This window comes from Xiphophorus couchianus, chromosome 8, assembly GCF_001444195.1.
Source record: "Xiphophorus couchianus chromosome 8, X_couchianus-1.0, whole genome shotgun sequence".
Lineage (NCBI taxonomy): Eukaryota > Metazoa > Chordata > Actinopteri > Cyprinodontiformes > Poeciliidae > Xiphophorus > Xiphophorus couchianus.
Window position 1 is genome coordinate 12,388,889 of NC_040235.1, and position 16,708 is coordinate 12,405,596.

Here is a 16,708-nt window from a genome sequence, read left to right on the forward strand (position 1 = left end):
TGCGGTCCAGTTGTGCTGTTGTCGTGTTAAAAAAATAAAATAATTGAAAACAATTTGACTATTTAACACATTTCTAATACAGAAATGTAACACTATGCCATGTGGAACCAGGAAGACTACTGACTTGTCAGCTGTCCAATAGATTGATTCCCTTCACAAGGAGGGAAAGTCACAAAAAATGCTAAAGATGACTGCTTATAGAGAGCTGTATCCAATCCTATTAATGGGAAGTTGAGTGGAAGGAAACGAGTTGTAGAAAAAGGTGCACAATCATCTGTGCATGTTTAAATACACACATAGACTAGAAGTCATTGTCTTTAATATAATATATATATTCCATATATATTCCATATATATATGGAATATATATGGAATTTATATATTCCATATATAAAAATATATTCCAACTTACAGTCGACACTGACATACAATTTGATCAGGAAATTTATGCTTAATGTAGAGTAAAATTGGAATGTTGATTCTTCACAAAGAAACTCAAGTAAATTAATGAACTCGTGATTAAGTCTAAGTTTTGTTGACCTAAAGAGTTTTTTACTTGGGATGAGATTTGCGTTTGCAAATTTTATTGGTTGTTGGAAAGACGTTATTTAAGCAGTTTAGTGGGACAGAGCAGCAAAGCGTGTGAAGCGGAGGGTAAGGAAAGTGACTAAAGCTGTCCTGGACGGTGGGCTGAGCTAAGGCTGCACGCCAATCAAGCTCAAGGCAGGTAGAGCGATGAAGGAAAAGCGAGAGAGAGAGAGAGGAAGGCACTCACAGGGAGAGGGAGAGGAGGAGCGCGAGATTAGGACAGCGCGTGGCAGTGCTGAAAAGAGGGATAAAGCCTGCGCGAGCGTCGCAGTTTACTCACACCTCACGAGCGGGTTCACGCCACAGTTAAAGAAAAAACTCCGGTACTTTCAGCGCGAACTTCCCGGAATTACCTGAGTGAGGAAAAAATGAAAATGTTCCTGCTGCGTGGGATAAATCGATCCAATTTGTGACGGGGTAACTTATTCTTGACGCGACTGGGAAACCCCGACAAAGTCAGAGGTAAGAATTGTTTATTTGTTTACTCCTGCTCTGAAGCTGAAAGCTAAAATATCCCCGAAGATATAGTTCTTGTATCACTTTTCTAAACCACTTTGCAAAATAATAATAATAATAATAATAATAATTATTATTATTATTATTATTATTATTATTATTATTATTTGTTCATTATAAATCAGCAGTTTACAGAGATTAGTCTTCCACGCAGGATATGGTTCAACTAACTGTTCTTCATAATCATTAGTTTGTATTTGTAGTCCGACGTATTGTTAGAAAATAATTACAATATATAAATAATAATGACAATAATCAAATAGTCTTGTAAAAATAATAATAACTAAAAAAAGTTTTATGTTCTCGTGTCCAAAACTTCCTTGGTAATAGTTATTTTTTTTCTTTCTCGCTGGAGGCCAATGGTCATTAAGTTTAACGAATTAATGTTCCAGGTTTTAAATTTAATGCACATAAATAAGGGGCTGTGCTATCGCTTTAAATTTTAAGATATTATATATATTTCTTGTTAGTTACCAGCCCTTTGCAGCTTAGGACTTTTTTTCTTTCTTTCTATAAAACCAATAGTTTTCGGGCCTCATAAAGTCACTGCAAGCAAAAATCTTTTTAAGGTGCTATCTGTTTTAAATTCAAACAACTAAATGATGATAACATTTGTTTTGTCAACCAGCGCCTGAAAATTGAGATATGATTTAAATTCAGACTGAGCTAAAACTGAAAACTGCTTTTGGCACATTGTAGCTACCCTTCAAACAAGGCATTAAACAAATAACACTGAACAGCACGTAGCCTAAATGATAAGTAATTAAAAATAAGGATAAAATAACAGAGACAAGTTTATCATCGCATGGTGTCCCTCATTAGAGACGTTCACAGATGATGGACTGAAGTACTTCATGTGTCCTTTTTAACGCAGACATTTTTCTGACTGTTTCGGCATGGTGAGCTTTTACTTTTATTACTGTCATTATCATGCATATTTTTAAAAAGTTTTTTTTTTTTTTTTTTTAACCAGCAACAAAAACGGAAGGATAAACCAGAGGACCAGATATCATGATGCAGTGAGCATTAGGGAAAAATAAAACTGACTTCAAATGTAATCAGTTGCTGTTTAATTTCTGCAAAACCATCGATTGCAAGCTGCTTAAAATTGCATCATTTTGAGGTGTTCTTGAAGCACTTTCAGAATATTTTAGTTTCTATATATTTTTCTGTCATAAAAATTACTGAGTGGAAGAAAGTACAAATTGAACTATAAAGTTTTCTTATTCACTATATTTTACATAACAGTATATTTTACATAGAGAATTAATTTTAAAAACGTTTTACATTTATTTAATTAGGTTGTTAGATGTAATAATTTTCCAAATAATTTTTAGGAATATGTTTTTCTTGCCTTCTTTCATTTTCTTCTCAATCGACAGCTAAAATACACGAGTAAAACTTCATAAAGTTGTAAAAAAATATTTTTGGATAAAGTCATTAAATTTAAATCCTGAAGATGAAGGTTTTGTAAATACAATTTTTGCACTTTTTAAAAGAACTTTGTTGTGACAATTTTTGGAATCATATGTTGCAGTTCAAAGGAAAATTAAGATAAATTAAATGGAATTTTTTTGTTTTACATATTCCAACGTTTTCTAAAACACATATTAAAAATATATATTTTACTTGACATGAGAAATCAGAAAACATTTAAATGATAATGTTATACATTGTGTCTACATTTTTATCTCCTTACCTTTTGTTTTCATGCTAATAAACTCATCAAAATCAGTGTATCTGTGGCAACAGTTATGCAGTGTGCACATAAGTTTAACAAGATGATTTATATATATTTAAATATATATAATAATGTGACAATCACGTTTCTTTATTTCCCTTTTCCAACAGGTTCAGCAGCAAAAAAAAAAAAATATTCCAAGCATGGACAACGCTCATCTTTCAAGCCCCAATGAAATAATAATGACAAACTCAACAGGCTCTTATCAACAGGAGCCTCTCACTCCACCCAGGCCTGCCCATCTGCACTCCTCATCCTCTTCATTATCCTCCCCTTCCCCTTCATCCTCCTCTCCCCTCAAACCCAACCAGGTGGGTCAGGTCATCTTGTACGGCGTTCCTATTGTGTCACTCGTCATTGACAACAATGAGAGACTTTGTCTGGCACAGATTTCAAACACTCTTTTGAAGAACTACAGTTATAACGAGATTCATAACCGCCGAGTGGCCCTAGGGATCACCTGTGTCCAGTGCACTCCAGTTCAGCTGGAGATCCTCCGTAGGGCCGGTGCCATGCCCATCTCGTCACGCCGGTGCGGCATGATCACCAAGCGTGAAGCCGAGCGCCTGTGCAAGTCCTTCCTGGGAGAAAACTCACCCCCTAAACTGCCCGACAATTTTGCCTTCGACGTGACACACGAGTGCGCCTGGGGTTGCCGGGGTAACTTCATACCAGCGCGCTACAACAGCTCCAGGGCCAAATGCATCAAGTGCTCCTTTTGCAACATGTACTTTTCTCCAAACAAGTTCATTTTCCATTCTCACCGCACACCAGACGCCAAGTACACCCAACCTGATGCTGCCAACTTCAACTCCTGGCGAAGGCACCTCAGACTGACAGACAAAATTCCACCGGATGAGTTAGTTTACGCATGGGAAGATGTCAAAGCCATGTTCAATGGAGGTAGCCGGAAGAGAGCACTGCCGTCATCTGTCCAGTGCGCTTCCATGGGTCCCATGAAGAGTCTCCCAGGTACGGTGGTACCTCATATGATAGGACCTGACCTGGGTGCACAGAAAAGAGCCCGCTTTGAGGATGAGGATGATCTGGACGGAGGCAGCCTCTCTCCTCGTAAAACACCACGCAACTACCCTGTCATCCCTGTCCCAAGCAAAGGCTTCAGCATGCTGCAGAAGTTCCCCCCTACGTCACTCTTCCCATCCCCTTACCCCTTCCCTGCGTTTGGCCTCTGCCAGCAGAAAAAGGAGGACAGTGATGTTTCAACTGTTCAGAAAGGGCCAGGGCTTTCGGGTCTTTTATGGCCTGGCCGCAAAGACGCTTTCTATCCTCCTTTCTGTATGTTTTGGCCCCCGAGAGCAGCTGGGGGGATTCCAGTACCTACCTACCTTCAGCCTCAGCCCAGCACCCTTTCCACTCTAACTGAAAATCCATCTCTCAGGCAGGCCTTTTTGGATCTGTCAGATCCTAGTGATGCTGGAACTGTAAGCAGCAATGGGAATGCTGTCAGTGCTGCTATGGCCCCCAGCAATGGGACCACCACACCAAGATCCGGGTTGTTTGACACTGAGTGCACGACAGCAACCCCAGACCTTCGCCCTGTGACGTCAGAGGGATGGCTAAAACTTCTAGAAAACCCAGCTCTCCAAACGAGGAAGCCCAGCTATGGCTCTGCCTTTCGCCCAGTTGTCAAGGATGCAGAGAGCATCACCAAGCTCCACGGCAACAGCGGAGGAGTCAACGGAGCAACAGATGAGGACTTTGCAGTCGTGGTTCCCGGATCAGACCGACACCAGCGGCTGTCGCCCACCAGCAGCTGCAGCTATGGCAGTGAAAGCGGAGGTGATGGGGAAGCAGAGGGAGCAGAGAGTGAGGAAGAGGGTGAAGTGGATGTGGAGTCTTCAAAGCAAGAGGATGAGGAGGAGGAGGGGAACTTCACAAATAGGCCGCCACAGACTCAGACCAACCTGTATCTCCCTGTTCTGAGTGACAGTGCTGGAGAGGAACGAGGGAAGGACAGGGGGAGTGGCGCAATTTTTCCCAGCACCTCCCCGGGATCCTCCTCGAATCCCATTGTACAGGAGTCCCCCAGCCTACCTGCCTCTCCACACGCCAGCTTGCCTCTCTCCAGCTCCACCCCACCCCACCGAGAGGACACAGCTTACAAAAAAGTAAATATCCCCACAGGCCACTTTAGCTAATTATTATTTAAATGGTGCCGCAGTCAGGCAGTGCTGTGATCTGCATAAGCAGATTGATAGCCTGGTTTCTCCCTGTAGAAATTGAAACAGTCACCCCACTCTGATCTCAGCTAATAGGCCTAGACGTAGATTGTTTAATGGACGCAGTGTGTTTGTTCTGCCCCCGTCACCCCAACCTGTTAGGGCAGCTCTAATCTTTAACCTTCTGACTCCCACATTAACGAAGGCCCTGACAGGATGAAGGAGAGATAGAGGGGGAGTTGTCAAGACTGGCTAATATTAATTTTGAACCAGCTAACATATTTACTGTAAATATTGCATAGCACAAACATTTCTTAAGAAAAAAAAGGTAAAATCAGCATCAGTTAAATTAATGCCAACATTTATTTTAAAGAAAACTGCCTACAAAACAGAAGAAACCTTTATAACTGCAGTAGGCCAAGAAAATTGCATTTATAAATAATAATAATAATAATAATAATTTTTTTTATCAAAGTGTAGTTCATGTAAATGAAATTCTTATCTTTTTTTTCCAGGCTCAGAAAAATCGAGATGAAGGACTGCCTGCATATGCAACCAAAGACAATTCAAGCAATTCTGGTGAGTGCAAGCATGTTGAGTATTTTTTAAAGGTTGTTTTTTACAATTCTAGAAGAAACGTATTAGTTGTTGATGTGTTTTACATGGGTTAGTTATCGACTTTTCTTCAGGAAAAATTGCGAAATGTCAAGTTCCCAATTTCAGTAGTGACAAAAAACTTTGACAAAAGTTTCAGAAATTACTATGACTTTTCAATTAGCTGACTTACTGACTGTACTTATATATAATTAATAGATTAATAAAGTGATATATGAAAATAATTTAAAAATGAAATTATATAACTATAAAATATTTTTGTATAAGAATATACATCTCCTCCTCATTCCAGAATTGACTTCTGCTGTGCTGAAGTCATAGGCTCCCACAGCTTCAAATGTTTGCCACCTTCATCAGAAAAAAAAATTCTGCACTGTTTTCATCTAATCAATTCTGATCAGATGCTGGCATCAATTGTATTAATTCCCTTTTGTTTCATTTCTTGTCTGACTCAGTTGTTACCATCCTTATGAAGTTTCATTTGTTAAACTCATCTCACAGAATGACCCTTTTTCCTGAGGAAAATATCCTCTGTGTTTTCTCAACACTGAAAACCCCACTCTGTGGGCGCACTTAGTTATCTCCATGTGTCCGGATAACCAGCTCAATCAATGGGCCTTACTGAATCTCCCATTTTCTGTCTTTCTCTCTCATTTTCTCCCAGATGAAAACAAAGAGCAGAGAAGTTTCTTTGTGCCAGAGAGTGAAACCTCAGCACCTGACTACTGGAGAGAGTGCACAGGTATGATCAAACAAGCTAAAGTGTTAAAGAGCAGCTGCTGTCAGACCAAAAAAAAATGAATAGCATTTGAAAAGGGAAAATTGGCTGTAAATTTAATTTCTGTATTTTAGTTTAATTCATATTTGGTTCCCTATATTGCACCCTAAATCATCACCCAACCCACGAGGAAACAATGACAAGGTATTTAATGAGGAAATAAAGGTATGCATAAAACTGGTAATGCTGATTAAATTTCTCACATGGTAAAACTAGGATATGATGTTCAAACATTACACTTTTTTTTCTATTTTGTTACAAATGGCACTCAGGATGCTTAACGCAGTGAGGGGAAAGCTCCTCTGTATTCAGATGTGGAGTTAAGGGATTTATATAAATACACACAGAAATGAGAAAACAGCAGAGAGCTGCTCCTGTCGCCGCTCTGCCGCGGCAGCTCTCTGTCGCCTGCAATGTTACTCTTAGGGGGGCTGTTACAGTTCAACAAGAAAACATCAGCTCAGAGATAAGCAGCGCGCCGGCAATCTCCATCCAAGGCCCATATCTTCGCCAGCATAATTGCCTTTTTTCCCCTTTCTCAGCGCAAAACAGCCCTTCCCGTTTGAAAAAGATCACAGCTTATTGCCTTTTTATATCTGTCAGGAAGACATTAAAAGTGCTTTATGACATCTGTGCCAACATTTATATCTACTCCCACCCCCCCTGCACATGCAGACATCGTAATGATCCCCGCGCATAATGTATAATGTATTTCAAAAAATTACACGAAACAAATTAAATGAGACCACCTTTCCCCTGATTGCCAAATGTCTCCCTGGGCGGTGGGAAGCTCTACGTGATTAGAAGGCCTGATTCCTCCGAGTCCCACCACCTCCCTCCCCCCTCCACTGTCTTTACACTCTCCCTCTGTTTCTAGGGAGAAAAAATAATCTAATTTTCCATTTATGTAATGCAAACCGCCTTGGCTTTGACTATTCACGGTTAATTGACTGTCAAACGAGGTTGTTATCCTCGGGCACTGTCTGCAAATTTGCTTGTCAAATGAGACAGAGAGGGGTGAGGAGAGGAGAGAAGAGAAGAGGAGTGGAGGAGAGCTCTAAATGGGAGAAAGAGGAGGAAGCATGGGGAGGCTGAAGGAGCCAGGACTCGAAATAACTGGAAGAGAATATACATGTTGAGGGGACTGGATTGCTTCATTTAAGCCAGAAAATGCCTCATTGTCACATATGCATACATGCATGACAATGCAGACAAATTCAAACACCATGTGATGGAGTTGTTTAGTACAGAGTCACAAAAAGTTCTAAAGAGTAGGTTCATTTTTTAGTACTTAGAAAACTAAATGTTGCTGTTCAAAAATAATAAAATTATTTCATTCTGGTGAACATTCAGTTTAAAATGTTCAATATTCTTTGTCTAGAGAAGGGGTCAGCAGCACTATTCTACTCGAAAACTCATTTTTCTGCATGACCTGCATGACCCTTTAACAAAAATACTGCAGTTGTATAAAAAGTGATTCTTTTATGGTGCATTTTAGGAACTATACTTTTTAGACTTTTAGATTTTTAGAGAAATAAATGTTTACTACAGAAAAGGACTGCCCATATTTCTGTAAATATTTAAGAGGCACATTGAATGCAACCCAAGGACAAAATATTAAACAGTTTAGCAAAATAATTAAAACTGATTTGTTAGTATAGGGTACCTAACATCCTATACTAATAATGCCATAATGTATTTGTTATTGACTACATGTAACAAAATTTCTCAGCTCTGTCAAATTTAGAATGCATCAATGTAGAAGGCCAAGAAAGCAGTGTTGCAGACTCCTGGGATAGAATTATTTGTTGGCTATCCTGATATGATACTGCAACAGTTGTCAGCACTTTTGCTGCTGTTTTTAGCACCATTTCCACACTCTTTTCCCATCTCTAAAATTCAGTTTACTCCAAGAAGACAAAAAGATGGACAAATTAATTTTTTGGCACCCATCATATAGAGCTCACAAATAATTGGAATAACATGATTGAATGATTTTCTTTTACTGAATTTTGTTTTCCCCAGGGTTATGAAGGGGGAGGCTTCTTTCTTAATCAACAATATGCACACTGAGCAGGATGGAAAGAGAGGTTTAAAAAAATACCCAAAATGTGCTACAGCAAAGAATAAAAACCAGTGGGTGGCCAAGTCTTCTTTCTAACTGTTAAGTATGGTAGAAAAACTGTCATGTCATGGGCATTTTTCTCTTCCAATGGCTCTGAGAACCCTCTTACAGTTCATGATGTCATATTGTCTCTTTGACACAGGACTCTGAAGAGTTTTTACAGATTGTAAATGTAAAAGATCCCGCTCTTTTTGTATGCGCCAATCTTGTGTAATGTTATGTCACATCTTGGCAGCAGGAGTAACAAGACGTTTGCCATTTGTGATTTAGTTAAAAAAATAAATACATTTTCCCAAAATGTCATTTTTTTATATATATCTATTTTTTTATGCTAGTGCCTAAAATAAGAATTTAGTTTAAGAGTGTTTATACATCTTTTGCCTGGTTACTGTCACTTTTGCACATGTCCATATGTATGATTTTTTCTTGGTCCTTTTTAGATTATTATTATTTTAAACTTACACTGGCACCCAGAGGCCAGAAGATGAATTACAGCACTTTAGAAAACGGGTGAAAAAATGGCAAGAAAGTCAAAATTACAAAAGACCTTTCATAAGATTGAAACATTTTGGAGTCTTCACAAATATTATTATATTGTTAAAAAAATAGAACTTTCTTCATGTCCTTCAAAAGCTGTTATGTTGCTGCATCTTCAAGTAAAATTTAACATCAGACTAGTTTCTCTTCCTTGGACCATCTTCTTCATTCTCTCTGTAGTGATTCATCTAGTCTAAAAATGGTCTGTGCATATGGACTGTGGTCCATTACCTCAATATCACCTATACATGTCAATAAACCAATAAAAATGTCCAATAATTGTGAGAAACGTTTCCACAAGTTTTTAATTAGTGAAAACTTGGAGTTATGTAACCTGTTTGTTGAATCAATCTTTTTTTATTTTTAGGGGATCAGAGCAGAGGCGCAACCTCTCCTGTCACACTGAAGAAGGATGTTGAAAATATGGAGAAAGGTAGATGTTCTTTGATTTATAAATATGTTGGACAACATTTTAGCAAACTAATTATGTAGGCATTCCTATCATTTCTCCCAGTTACCTTAAGAAAAGTTTCATGTCTTCCCACGTTTTTTGTCTTTATGTAGAAGAACTTCAGAAAGTTCTCCTGGAGCAGATCGACTTCAGGAGGAGACTGGAACAGGAGTTTCATGCCCTAAAAGGAACTTCCCCATTTCCTGTCTTCCGTAAGTCTTTTTTAAAATTATGATATTAATCTAAATGTTTATCTAGTTTTCATTCCAAGACTATTTTTATCATTTGTCTATTTTAGCTCCCTAAATGTCTCTTCTACTTTTTTCTTATTCATGCTATCATTTTGTTGTACCTTTTAAAATTCCATATATATATATATAATCTGATACAACCTAATTTCATTTGTTGCAATAAAGTAATTTCCTGCAAAATGATAAATGTTTTACGCCAACTTTTTCAGATAATTTTCAAGATCAGATGAAACGAGAGCTCGCCTACAGAGAAGAAATGGTCCAACAGTTACAGATGGTGAGAATCCGTAACTGCTCAGTACATTACATGCTGATGCATTAGATACTGAACACTAATAAGAAATAGACTTTGAATGACTAATAAATCATTGAGTTAAAAACACACTGAATACTTTTAAAAATATTAAGATGAATTTCCAGGAAAGTTTCAATACACTCCAGTACAGAAGGGAAATCTAAAGTCACGGTGAAACCGAATCAGAACTCAAACTATAATAAATCAGGATTCAAATCAACACTAGTTTTGTTGTTTATTTGTCCAGCAAAAGACAAAACCAATCATGCAGTTCGTCTTTCATGGGTGAGAAGTTCCTCTGCAGTCGTCTGATTGTTTCCATTGACATCAATCACAGGAGCAGCTGGCAGATCGGCTGACAGATGCTGTTTGTCTTTGTTTTCTGACACACGACTCAACTGTGTTCGCTCATACGCCTGTGATGGCGAACCGTGCATGCACACCATAGCCCTCAAACATGTGCACACACACACACATGAGCAAGCTACATCTGTGTGACTATAAAAGCAGAAAACACAAACACAGACAACAGATTTTTTGCTCATTTGCGAGGGCTTGTGTGGGCTAAAGTGCACGTCTGCACAGTAACTGACAAATGTCTCTAGAAGCAGCAGATGGATCAGTCTGAGAGTAATGACACATTAATTTCACACAGACATTTAAATGAACTTCAGAAATGTATAATCTATGTAGTGTATGTTGAAATTCAAAACCCTTTCTTGTTTTGGCCTTAATTGCCAATTTAAATTTTTTGTCAGTGAAACTATATTAATGTCAGAATGAGATAAAGCATAAATTTACAGACATTGTGCCGGGTTTAAAGTAAATGCATTTTATTAATTGATTCTTTATTTGTCGTTTAGATTCCCTACACCAACATCATCAGAAAAGAAAAGATCAGCCCTCATCTTGGCAAGTAGCTGAAAAGGTAACTTTATTGAATTAACTTGATGAATTGGATAAAATGGTTAGCATAGACTAACCTCCAATTTTTGTTAAACTCAGTCAAACATTACCAATTATTTATTTGAAAAAGTGTGTAAGCCGAACTAACGTTTTCACATAACAACAATCCCAGTGTATTTTACTGAAAGTGTTTGTGATGGACAGGCAAGGAATATTGCAGAATTGTGAAGTCAAAGGAAAATGACAAGCGGTTTTGAAAAATTCTTTATAAAATCTTGTGAAAATGTGGCTTCTGTTATAGTTTAGCACTTCTGATTCTAATATTTTGTAGCTTTTTGCTGCAGTTATATTTCTTATTATTTTGTGTTAATATCCCTACCAAGTTTGAACAACAATACACTAAAATTCCCATATGGATTTTCTATTTGAATTAGGTTTAAATTCTGACTTGGCCATTCTAATTCATAAATGTGATTTCATCTGAACCATTACATTGTAGTGCTGATTGTATGTATGACTTGATAGTATTTTGCAGCAAACTGTTTATTTTTTTTTTCAGTCTTGCCCTGTGTTTACCTTCATCCATGTAAGCCATGGAAACATCTCATTAACTATGCACAAGCAACATAATCAAATATTTCTGAAACCCTATGCTTTTTCTTCCACTTCACAATCATTAGCTACTTTGTGTTAATCTATCACACAAAATCCCAACACAGTTTGAAAAGTTAAATGGTTATAAATATCAATGCAACATACTATAAGGTTTTACATTTAGCTTCAAAATGGTGGTTTTTCCACATCAGCATTTGAAAATATAGAACTAATGTATAAATCTATATTGAATTTGATAATTAATTAAATTATAAATTGCTTCATTCACAGGGTGAATCATTACGATCAACAGGACGAAGCTGCTTGGACTTGTGAAAGTCGCATATTTTTTTCATAAAAGGCACATACTGTACTGACATAAAAGGAGGTATACTGTAAATGAACAAAACACCAACATTAAGGAATTCCAATGCAATTATATATATTTACACATTTTTGGGATTTCCAAGGACAGTAACTGTTTGACTCATTCCTTCAGTTCTTCTGAACTCATTTGGATGACTTCATGCTGCTTTTGTACCAGCATGTTGGTAAACGTTTACCAACTGTTTCATCTTCTCTTGGTCAACTTTCCCCCCTCACACTCCCAAATTAACTGAACTGAAAACATCTGGATCAACGGGACCATTCTTGGTATTTTGCTATTGCAAGATTTCAAGCTTCCTTCAACCAGGACCAAAGCAAGCACCTGGATGAAGAACGTCAAAAAGGTGGAGACAAAATGCTGAAAGACAGGGGTCACTTGTGACTCTCATTGCTGTTGGTCGAATGCACTGGACTGCTGTAGCATTGGCATCACCAACCAGAGAGCCTGAAGAAAAGTTCCCCTTATTAAGTATCAGCATTTGGGCCCAAAGAGATTCTTCTTGGCATGTTGATCTGGGACCAGTCCTTTTGTACACAGATCATCATTGTTACCAATTATCAGCAAACACATGTGATACAAGCTCTGACTGATGTCTAAGTAAGGTGCAGAGCCAACAAAAGAACAAAAAATTTTACATTTTGAATCCCCAAAAAGGGTTCACATGCTGAAAATGTACAGTCACCATCATTTCTGTAATGTACAAATAATGAATCACTGCCGATGTAACGCCCTTGTCAATATTCAATGTATCACATTTGTTAGTACATATTTTATTTATACATGCAAAGTTACCCTAAAAAATGTATTTCATTCACTATCATATTTATTCTGTATGTGTTTATAGAAGCTGAAAGGCACCGATTCAGATTTTTACCACCTCAAGAACTTTAAGTAAAAGTATTATGTTACCATCAGCTAATAGATGCTGATCAGGTAGTTGTAAGGCCATCTCCAAGCACCTGGTTAATGTATGGCCAGCAAGGAGAAGACTGCAGTTCATTCTTGTTGTGTATTTGTAAATTACTTCACCTAACTGTATAAATCATCACACATGAGAGTATTGAATCTTACAGTCTTTTTATGTGTTTATTTATTTATAATTTGAAAATAAAATCCTGAGACCCTTGTTGTGAAAATATTATTATAGATTTTAAAGAAGTTGTAAGAGACTCAATAACAATGATTATTAAGATGGTGTGTTTAAGTGTATGTAAAAAAAAAAAAAGTACAAATGACATCTCTCCCACCTGGTTTATAGAATGAATGGATGAAGTTGTCATTTACTGATATGTTATTATTATAACCTGTTAATGCAGATGTATTTCAAAATGTTCCAGTAGTTTCTCTACTATGTGTAAATAAAAAAATATATACAATAAAAAAACACAAGAAACTGTTGAAGTGTGAAATTTGCAGTAAAAAAAAAGTTAAGAAGAACTTATTTTTGCAATTTATGAAGACATCTAATCTCCATGACCAACAAAATCAATTACAATGAACAGTGTCCATCTTATTAGCTAGGAGCTCAGTGAACAGTCTTCTGCAAAGATCCATCAAAACAGTTTTGTTGTCAAAAATCACCTCTTGACACGATTCTTAATCTTACTGGAGAACGTCAATATTATTTTTAGCTTTTAAATTTGGTCCATACATTTTCAGTAAAGGTGAAGTTGGATTAATCATTTTAATGTTGGCCTACATTTTAGTTCCATAACCAGTTTGCATAGTTTTGGGATTATTTTGTTGGAAAACCCGGTAATGTTGAAGTCTGAACTGTCTAAAGGTTTTTGGTTAAATTCGGGCTCAAATCAGTGATGCTTTAGCAGAAAGAAGGAGATAAACTGGCTGTTAATTGAACACGATCACTTTGTAACAGCATTACAGCGAGACATTGAACTACAACTATAAACTACAACTTGCGCCATTTGCACGACGTTCGCCGCTTTTTTACGGCTGTTATTCTTCTGGTTGTGGAGGACGACGACAGCAATGAGGGAGGAGATAAAACATCTTTTGCCAGCATGGCGTTTACTCTGTACACCCTCATCCAGACCGCTATTCTGTGCACCAATGCTATCGCCGTGTTACACGAAGAGAGATTTCTCAGCAAAAGTAAGTAGCTGCTTGTAGTAAAGCGAATACACTTATTAGTGTGTGTAAGCAGTCTGGTGGTCATCATCATCATTATCATCACACAAACTGTAAATAAATGAATGAGCTGGAATTCTAACATTTGGAATCTGGCTTTATACATTTATTTGCTTAATTATGCTTCCTGACTTGTACTCTTTCTGCTTCTGTGTGTGTGTTTGCAGTCGGTTGGGGTGTTGATCAGGGAGTTGGAGGCTTTGGGGATGACCCAGGAGTCAAAGCTCAGATACTGAATCTCATTCGTTCAGTTCGGACCGTCATGAGAGGTGAGACATAAGCAGCGTGAAGCAAACATTTTAGGTCAATACAAAATAAGGGCATCTCAGCAATTAGGAAAGCTTCGGAAATATGTAATTTATTCAAAAAGAAGTGTATAATGTTTTTTTTTAAATTATCAGTCTTTGGAAAAAAAAAACACGACAAGAAAATCTTGTTTTACTTATAAAACAAAAATAGTGCAGCAAAAAAAAATATATTTTATTTTTTAGGAAAAAAGTTCGGATTACTACAATAAACAGTTACACCTTCGGTTGAAGTATATGGAGTTCCAGATGTGCCAAAATTATTTTTCTGTTTATGCATTTGCTAAGTATTACATGTCCATTGAACATGTGACTTAGCATTGTGCCTATGCAACTGGCAGCTGTGCTTTCTTGGTTACAGAATTAGTTGTAGCTACTACAATATTCATGTAAATGACTAATCTGAGAAAACTATTAATATTGACATTTTATTTAATTTTGTATTGGTGAAGTCTTGCTTCACCAATACCAGACTGTATATGCCCTACTATCAAAAATATGCCACAGAGAACACTGATTGAAATGCCTGTGTGAAATAAAAAAAAAAAAAAACTCTTATAATTTTTTATGAGCTGAAGTTTGATACTCGGCTTCAATTAAATATTAGCTAATGGCTTGTAGTGATGTGAGATTAATCATTTTCTCCTAACTTTTTTTTTCTTTCCTTTTTTTTTTTTACAGTGCCACTGATAATTGTGAACTCAGCGTGCATCGTCCTGTTGTTGCTGTTTGGTTGACAACCAAGCACTGATGTGTCAATGTAACAAGTTTGCACAGGTTATAAGGAACGGCTGCAAAAATACACCCTCACACACTGAACAGTTTGCACATTCGTCAAGGATTTCTGTTGTCCGCCAACAGCAGCATGGAAAAGCCATGGGCTGCAAAAAATCTCTGCCAAAGAAAAGAGGATTCAAACCATCACCTAGTCAAAAATAATTGGAGAACGCTTCCTCACCTGCTGTATGTTTTGTGAAAGCTTTAACTGGTGCTTAAATAACATCCCCCAATAAGGGAATAAAAATTACTATTGCTATCTATTCAAAGTAATGTCCTTTATTTTTGATCAACAGTTCAAGTCTTTCGTTCAGTTAATTCACTGTTGTGTAAAATGTAAGGAGTTTTAATCATCTAAGTTTTTTTTTTAACTAAACAAAAACGAATGTGCTGTTTACACACCGATCTTAACAGCAGTTAAGTATTTTATCAGATTGCAATAGAAAGCTTTGAAGCAGACTGGTTTCACTGGTTTTGTGTTTCCTCTCCTCAATATCCTCATGTCAGCACACTCATAAACCAGAAATATGAAATGTGAAGATGCTGGCTGGGAGTGATGTTTGTTTCAGCTTCCTCAGAAAGTGCTCAGTAAGTTTAAGAGATTCTAATATTTTACCTTATCAACTCCAATGATATATTTTACACCACATGTTTGTACATCTTCCATGGCCCACTGTCTTATTATTTCTCCTGACTTGTTATGAAATGTAACTATTTTCATTCTATGTTACAAAAAATATCTGTTTTTCATGTTAGTTTTGTACCTAAATTTAAAGGATTTATCGGGAGAGGGCCTGCTGGAATTAGAACATATGTTTAAGGGGGATTGTTACGTTAAAGCCACTTTGATATGTGATTAGTACAGGTTTAGCAGGGGGAAAGCTGTAAGCGATCACAGAATGAGTTGCAGCTTTCAGAGATTTGGATGGTTTTTTTTTTTTGCAATATGTATATGTATATATATATATATATTTTTTTTTTGATTCATAAAAGGAGACATTGTGAAATTTATCTCCAAACTAAATGCCAGTCTCTGTTTTGTTTAATAAAATAGTTTAAACTTAAAACAAGTAGAACATTTTGTAAAATAAATTAAAAGGAAACTGAAAAAACATTACTAATTGATCAGAGAAATAATTAATGCAGTGGAAAAAAAACAGGTGGGGGTCAGAAACAATAAATCAGAAGCAAAACAGTACACTAAAATAATAAAGGCATTTCTTTTTGTATATTTTTCCATAATAAAATAATGTTAGATAAGGTTCCTGGTGTCTTGTTTACAGAAATTAATATAAAAAAAGAAAAAACTGTATGAAAAAAGTAAATGTTGAAAACAACTGTGTTATTCACTCTGGATGTAAGATAAAAAGAGGATCAGTACTGTCTGGCATCATGCAGGGAATATTTTTTATCTCTCTGATAATACCCCCATCTATGTTAAATCTAAAAGACCTACTAATGCGATACATCTGTTGGTTGTTAGTTTGATGGGGCACATATGTTCTTTATTATT

At 36.8% G+C, this 16,708-nt stretch overlaps 2 protein-coding genes across 2 annotated transcripts; both read left to right on the forward strand.

Annotated features, from left to right (window-relative positions):
* Window positions 1–2,787: 2,787 nt before the first annotated feature.
* skor2 (SKI family transcriptional corepressor 2) lies at window positions 2,788–13,314 on the forward strand. The gene is made up of 8 exons (XM_028024663.1): window positions 2,788–4,974; window positions 5,541–5,604; window positions 6,305–6,382; window positions 9,448–9,513; window positions 9,645–9,743; window positions 9,992–10,059; window positions 10,941–11,005; window positions 11,869–13,314. The coding sequence occupies exons 1-7, from the start codon at window positions 2,989–2,991 to the stop codon at window positions 10,995–10,997; spliced, it is 2,418 nt and encodes an 805-aa protein (XP_027880464.1). The 5' UTR covers window positions 2,788–2,988; the 3' UTR covers window positions 10,998–11,005; window positions 11,869–13,314.
* Window positions 13,315–13,926: 612 nt separating this feature from the next.
* Window positions 13,927–16,219, forward strand: ier3ip1 (immediate early response 3 interacting protein 1). The gene is made up of 3 exons (XM_028025164.1): window positions 13,927–14,077; window positions 14,281–14,382; window positions 15,100–16,219. The coding sequence occupies exons 1-3, from the start codon at window positions 13,987–13,989 to the stop codon at window positions 15,153–15,155; spliced, it is 249 nt and encodes an 82-aa protein (XP_027880965.1). The 5' UTR covers window positions 13,927–13,986; the 3' UTR covers window positions 15,156–16,219.
* The last annotated feature ends 489 nt before the right edge of the window (window positions 16,220–16,708 follow it).